This window comes from Thalassophryne amazonica, chromosome 5 (assembly GCF_902500255.1).
Source record: "Thalassophryne amazonica chromosome 5, fThaAma1.1, whole genome shotgun sequence".
Taxonomy (NCBI): Eukaryota; Metazoa; Chordata; class Actinopteri; order Batrachoidiformes; family Batrachoididae; genus Thalassophryne; species Thalassophryne amazonica.
Window position 1 is genome coordinate 26,366,089 of NC_047107.1, and position 7,373 is coordinate 26,373,461.

The 7,373-nt window shown below is 41.0% G+C and overlaps 1 protein-coding gene across 1 annotated transcript in view; it reads left to right on the forward strand.

Moving 5' to 3' along the window:
- The window catches only part of vsig8b (V-set and immunoglobulin domain containing 8b), a 13,016-nt gene extending 7,859 nt beyond the window's left edge, over nucleotides 1-5,157 (forward strand). Inside the window, exons 3-9 of the mRNA XM_034169826.1 lie at nucleotides 1,136-1,296; nucleotides 1,384-1,591; nucleotides 2,617-2,769; nucleotides 3,659-3,781; nucleotides 3,954-4,092; nucleotides 4,168-4,405; nucleotides 4,455-5,157. Coding sequence (XP_034025717.1) covers nucleotides 1,136-1,296; nucleotides 1,384-1,591; nucleotides 2,617-2,769; nucleotides 3,659-3,781; nucleotides 3,954-4,092; nucleotides 4,168-4,375 — 992 coding nt within the window. The 3' untranslated portion in view covers nucleotides 4,376-4,405; nucleotides 4,455-5,157. The remainder of the gene's footprint in view (nucleotides 1-1,135; nucleotides 1,297-1,383; nucleotides 1,592-2,616; nucleotides 2,770-3,658; nucleotides 3,782-3,953; nucleotides 4,093-4,167; nucleotides 4,406-4,454) is intronic.
- Nucleotides 5,158-7,373: the final 2,216 nt, after the last annotated feature.

Consider the following 7,373-nt stretch of genomic DNA (forward strand, 5'->3'; position numbering starts at 1 on the left):
ATATATATATGTATGTATATGTCTCAATATAATATATCTATATTATATACACTGAGATTAAAAAGCACTTTTCCAAGAGTGACCTGGCCAAGAAGGCAGCACAACAACATGACCACAAAGAGACATACACACACACACACATATTATATATATATATATATATATATATATATATATATATATATATATATATATATATATATATATATATAATATGCATATAAAATATGCATATAAAATAAAATATGCATATAAAATAAAATCACAGCATGCAGCCAATGTGGGATACAGGTACAGTTTCTAAAATGCCACCATAAAACCATAAAAACATTTAATGATTTGAACACGATTTGAATATTTGGCGTGAGTGAGTGTGATCTTGCTGTGATCACGGCAAATCTCCTCTGTGTCAATATTTGAGTAATTTCAGCTTCTTCTTTTTCCCCCCAGACGCTCCTCTTCACATCTTCACATTAAAATGTCTGGAAAAGCTTCCAGTGTTTTATTGACTTTACTGAGAACACACATACAAACACACACACACACACACACACACACACACACACACACACACACACACACACACACACACACACACACACACACACACACACACACACACACACACACACACACACACACACACAAGAGGCTGACCGAATCTTTTTTTACAAAGATGTTTAATGGAGGTTCACCATACCAAATTGTCTGAATAGAAGAAGAATCTTAGTTCAGGTAAGCGTCACACGTCGGGCTGTAATTAAACACGCGGTTATAACAGAAATGACAGGCAGTGGGTGAAGCACGGTCCCGGTGTCTGCTCGTGGTTTTACCCTGTATCTCTGACAGTTAATGTGACTCGAGAGTTTTGAAATTAATACACAACTCATTTTCACCAAACACACCAGCTCCAGAGCCTCAAATCCTCACTTTGACTGAAGAGGCCAATTAGTCTCAGATCAATGCGCCAACTCCACTTTGAGACTATTTATGATCCCAGAGCGTGAATACCATTAAAGGAGAGAAATATTAATGCATTTAAGACAGATGGGGTTGTTTTTCCTCCCACTTTTGTTTAAATTAGTGTTGGAGGGGAGATTGAGTGCAGCAGTTAAGTGTGTTCTGTGTGTCACAGAGGCCATGGAAGTGACCTCCTCAGGCCCACAGACCATCCAAAAGGCCCAGGGTGAGTCGGTCACTCTCAAGTGTACGTACACGCCTGGATCCCAAGACACCGGAGAGCTGGACATCGAGTGGTCCAACGTCAGCCCGGACATGACCCAGAAGGATGTGCTGGTAGGTGGAACCGGTCTGGGAGGTTAGAGGAACACTTCAGGCTCGCCTCAGAAAAACTAGCTCTAAAGGCAAACCTTTGCATCTCAGTTCTTATCATACACAGGCGGCCAGACACACTACTATGACTACATCTACCCCAGCTTCACCAAGAGGTTGAAGTTTACATCAGACCCTAAGATGGGAGACGCCTCCATCTCCGTGTCCGACCTGACGAGCCAAGACACGGCTACCTACCAGTGCAAAGTCAAGAAAGCTCCCGGCGTGGACACCAGAAAAGTCACTCTGGTGGTGATGGGTGAGGAGGAATTCCTGCTTTCCGGTTTTACCTGTTGGTTCTGCGTCGCCCTGCTCCGTCAGGAACAGTTCTCACTATATCGGAATGTGAGGGTTAATCAGGCCCTTTGTCTTTTTTAACTCTGGCTCTTGTTTTTATTACACACCCTCACGTCACAAACTATGTGGGAGTTTCACTGAAATCATACAGAGTAAAAATACTGTGAGCCTAAAATATTCTATATGGCAAAAATGATTTGGGGGAAAAGAAGCTTGTCTACATATTAAATTAGTTCAAAGGAAGGCGTGGGCGAGGGGGGGGGGGGGGGGCACTCGTTGCCTTTTAAACTGAATTTTTATTTATTTATTGTCAGTATTAGCTGGCTGTTTTTTCATCTGTACCTCAATCAATCAGACATTTAAAAAAGTCAATATTTATATAACGTTTGAAATCAGAACTGCCAGTGTTGTATTTGTGCCGTAACCTGGCTCGACGGGCAGCATGGCTGGTTGCTTTTATTTCTAAATACAGTATCAAGCCAGCACAAAGCCAAATGAGTTTTTAAAAGTAATAATGCTAGAACTGCTCAGACGTTTGTGTGCGTGCACTCCTTTAGTCACTAACCTTATGTCAGCAAGGCCGCGATGATGCTGGTTTTGTGTTGGGTCGCATTAATCTGCAGCTATTCTAATATTTTCCCTCCTCCACATATGCAAATCAGTTGGACAAACTATGAGAAAGGACTTTCAGTATGTCTGAGCCCTTCTGTAAAATTCAAAGTGCACACAACGGAGTTGACCTATAACCCCAGTTCCAGTGAAGTTGGGATGTTGTATAAAATGTAAATAAAAACAGAATACAGTGATTTGCAAATCCTCTTCAACCTATATTCAATTGAATACACCACAAAGAGAAGATATTTAATGTTCAAACTGATAAACGTTTTTGTTTTTGTGCAAATATTTGCTCATTTTGAAATGGATGCCTGCATTGGAATTGGGGTTATATATAAGCTGTTCTGTCTTTGTGTGTGTTTCCATCACTAGTTCGCCCGTCTGTGCCAAAGTGTTGGGTTGAAGGTGGTGAAGACAAAGGCAGCACCGTGCTCCTCCGCTGTAAATCATATCAGGGATCCACACCTATGACCTATGTGTGGACTAGGGACACTGGAGGTGCAATGCCACAGACTGCAACACAAGGTAAACAAATATCACAAAAAAAAGGTCTTTATGTACCACCCATCGGCACAATTGCGACTACAAACATGGAGATTTTCTGTTTACAACCTCTTTTTTTTTTGCCGGTGGTGTTCAGTCTGTCCTTAACTCTTGATATTTAGCGATGATTCTTTCAGCGCTTAGCATGAAAAATGAATGCTGTTGCATCAAGCCTGCACTGGGCCACCCAAAACTGAGTGCAATTAGGCCAATGTGGCTGAGAGCCTGGCCAAGCTCTAGAATTATTATTTTTAACATGTTCAAAATTGGGACAGGACCTTTCTGGACTTGTGCCGATCTTTGACGATCAGCATGTCAAAGATTACAAGTAATCCAAATGTATGTACATACATACATGTAATCCACATGTATTCTTTCAAAGTAATCCTACCCAACCTTGTATATATATATATATATATATATATATATATATATGTCTTCATGAAAGGGTTTCAAATTCTAAAGTGTGAGCTTAATCTCAAACGGTTTCTATTTATCATTACAACTTACCCCAACTACTCGTAAAATGTAACTCCACACTGAAAAAAAGACATAACGTCAATGCTCACATGAATTAAGATCGTCTAAATTAAACTCACAAATTGGCATAAATATTACTCAAGTTAATTTGGGTCAACCTAATTAATTTGAGCGTTACCAATAGAAGTGCATTTTTGAGTTGGTCCAACAATTCTCTGATTTCACTCAGTTTTGATCTTATTTATGTATTTGACATCCATTTATGAGCTGATTATGAGCCAGTTTGTAATACTGTTTATATTTGACAGAGTCCACACACACACACACACACACACACATACAGTCATTAATTTTGCAGTATTGAGTGTTTACGTTGTGCGCACTCTTCCAGACCCCCAGACCGGACAGCTTTCGATAAAGAACCACTCAGACAGTAACGTTGGATACTACACGTGCGAAGTGAGAAACGCTGTTGGCCATGCACAGTGTAAATACGCACTGCGTGCCTTGAACCGTAAGTCCGTTGTGTCGTTTCTCATTTTACTCTGCAAACATTCTGCTCCATAGAAACACTTTTCTTTCCTGAGGGAAGCTTTAAGTTTTGTGGTCTGAGTCTTACTATCTGCTGCACGTCTCCTGAGTAAACTGGAACACATTTTTACTCTCTTCCATGCTGTGCGTTCCAGCTGCCGACAGAGTGGGTGTGATCGTGGGGGCGGTGATAGGAGCTCTGTTACTGCTGCTCCTCCTCCTGCTCCTCATCTGGCTCCTGGTTTGCTGTTGCCGTAAGCGTCGCTATCAGAAGGAGGTCGCCAATGAGATCAGGTAGTGTTTAAAAAAAAAAAAGGACTGTTGCTAATCTGAGGTCCATCATGGCTGACACATGCGCATTTTACTTAGGGAGGACGCCCAGGCCCCAGAGAGCCGACCCACTAGCAGACAGTCCAGCCTCCGCTCGGTGATGGGGTACCGCACGCACCACGGGGTGGAGTACAGCATGGTGCAGGGCCCCGTGTCAAGTGTGCGCGAAAATGGCAACAGCTCGATCCGCACCGCAGGAAGCCACAGCAGACACAGCTATGACCCCAAATATGGATACCCCGTTTAATTTAAACAGACTTTTACTTTGTATATATATATATATATATATATATATATATATATATATATATATATATATATGGAACAAATGGTGCAATAGATTATATTTAAGAGGAAAATAATTCCGCCGTGAGGCCGCATGAAGTGCTGGTGTAGGACGGCTCGTCTCAAAATCTGACCTCTGCTCTCGGACAAATCAAAATGACCCAAACCACCCACTGTCATCATGCACTTAAACACATCATTGTTATTATAACCAGTGGAATCATAGTTTAATTTTATTACCCGAGTCAAAATATGGCCATCGGGTCTTGCAAAAGCTTTGCATCCGTCCCTCTGTCTGTGCAACTGTCTGTGATCAGCATCAGTCCAGCCCTATTACTGGACTTATAAAACTCACATTGAACATTCTTGGGACCTTGACCATGGACAAGGTCAAAGATGGCTAACCTTGACCTATTCTAAGGGGTCAAAAGGTCACATTCTGTTTCCTGTTTTTATGCTCATATGGCCAAGGGTATTTTAGCATTGTTATACTTTTCCAATTTTATTCCACTTTTATATGCAGAAACTTCTATTCTGTGCATTGCAAGTTCTTATTACACCAACTTTGTATGTAATATATATGGTTTATATATATAAAAATATAGTGGATACCTTTTTTATTATTTTAATACTTTTCCATGACACGTCACTCAGTGTGCGTGTTTTGTTTTTTACAGTCAGCAGCTAAGCTAACTCCGGGTTTGATCAGAATAAAGTTTTTGTATATTTTTTGTTTTATTTGGATGTTATGTCGTCACTCATTCACACACACACACACACACACACACACACACACACACACACACACACACACACACACACACACACACACACACACACACTAACTGAGTGACAAAAAAAATCACCTGCTTTAAGTGTACATAACATAAACTTTTATATTTCTGAAAATAGTTGTTGGCTTTGGGCAGCATGGTGGCTTAGTGGTTAGCACTGTTGCCTCACAGCAAGAAGGTTGTGGGTTCAATTCCCCTGGCCTTTCTGTGTGGAGTTTTCAATGTTCTCCCCGTGTTTGCGTGGGTTTCCTCCGGGTGCTCCGGTTTCCTCCCACATCCAAAGACATTAGGTTAGGTGGATTGGAACCTTTAAACTTGTCCATAGGTGTGTGTGGGTGTGTCTGTGTTTGTCTATTTGTGGCCCTGCAGCAGACTGGCGTCCTGTCCTGGGTGTACCCTGCCTCGCGCTCTATGACTGCTGGGATAGGCTCCAGCCCCCCGCGACCCTTAATTGGACTAAGCGGTAGAAGATGAATGAATGAATGAGTTGTTGGCTTTATTTTAACACCAGGAATCAGTTTGAGTGAATTAGGCGTAATTGTAATTAAGGTGTATAAAATAGCTGAAGGTGCCAGAACGCTTGAACAGGACCTCTTACGTGGGCGGATTTATGGTGGGGTTTGATGGGGCGGGAGCTCCCACAGTAACACCACCAGGAAATTGGCATCTGTCGTTCAAAATCCTGTAGGGATTGTTGTTGTTTTTCTATTTTTCTGACATGCTCTGATAGCGACCCAGTTTCCATAACATGCATGCTAACCCATCTATGCACTGCACTGCCATCCATGTTAAATTTAACATTGAAAACCCCATTTAATGTAGATTTTACATTATATCTTAATCAAACGTGCACCAATCACTCTCATATTTGCAGGTGAGGTGCAGACTGGCACTCACTGTCTCCTGACAAAGTTTGATCCAGATTTGTGGACTTTGTGGACATTTGAATGTAATATTGAAAAGCCCATTTGGTGAACATTTTGCATTGTACCTCAAACAAATGTGCCTCAGTCGCTCTAATTTTTCTGTTAGAGATTTACCTACACCACCAAAATTGAATGGAGGTTCCAATTTTCCGCCTGTTCTGGCTGCTTAGTGGTTAGCACTGTTGCCTCACAGATAGAAGGTCATGGGATCAATTCCCACCTGTGTCCTTTCTGTGTAGAGTTTGCATGTTCTCCCGTGTCTGTGTGGGTTCCCTCCAGGTGCTCCGGCCTCCTCCCACATCCAAAGACATGCAGGTTAGGTGGATTGGAAACTTTAAAAATTGTCTGTAGGTGTGTGTGTGGGTGTGAATGTGTTTGTTTGTCTATATGAGGCCGTGTGACAGACTGGCATCCTGTCTGGGATAGGCTCCAGCCCTCCCTGACCCATAATTGGAGTAAACGGTTGAAGGTGAGTGAGTGTCTATCTTTCAGTTATCAGTCGGAAACCAAGTGCCAAAAAGCAATGACAAATTGTGCATAGCAAAGACAACCAATGTTCTGTGAAAATTATCTGAAAAAGAATTCAAAAACCAAAAACAGTGAAAAAAAAACCTGACAACACCACAAAAAAAACTTTGATTCAAATGCATTAACTAAATGCATACACCTGACATTTGATCACATCTATTTTAGCTTAAAATTAAAATTTTGTGGAATTTGAAGCTAGTGTTGGCGGAGGTTTGTGCTCTATGAGCACGGTGCTTTTTAATAAATTTGAAAAAAATAAAAAAGTTTTCATGTAGTCATTATGGGGTGTTGTGAGTACAATTTTGAGGGGGAAAATTAATTTGCTACATTTTGAATAAGGCAGTAACATAAAATATGAAAAAAGTGAAGTGCTGTGAATACTTTCTGGATGCACTGTTGGTGTAAAAATATGCAACTGTAAATAACAGGACACTCCTCTTCTGGCCATCTCATTACCAGTCCTTGCCAGTCCTTACAGTTTTTAAACAATTGCAATGTTCCTTCTATTTTGTATTATAAGTATGAATTGAGACATGTACATAGCAAGCATATGAAATTTTCTTTAAAATCATTTTTGCACATCAATTATAATTTCCATTGTTCCATCAGTAAATCAAACCCCCGGTCAGAGAAGTGGAAACGCACTCTGCCACGGATCATCAAAACCTGCATTAGTTTTGTGATCCAATGACATAATGAAGAAAATCACCTG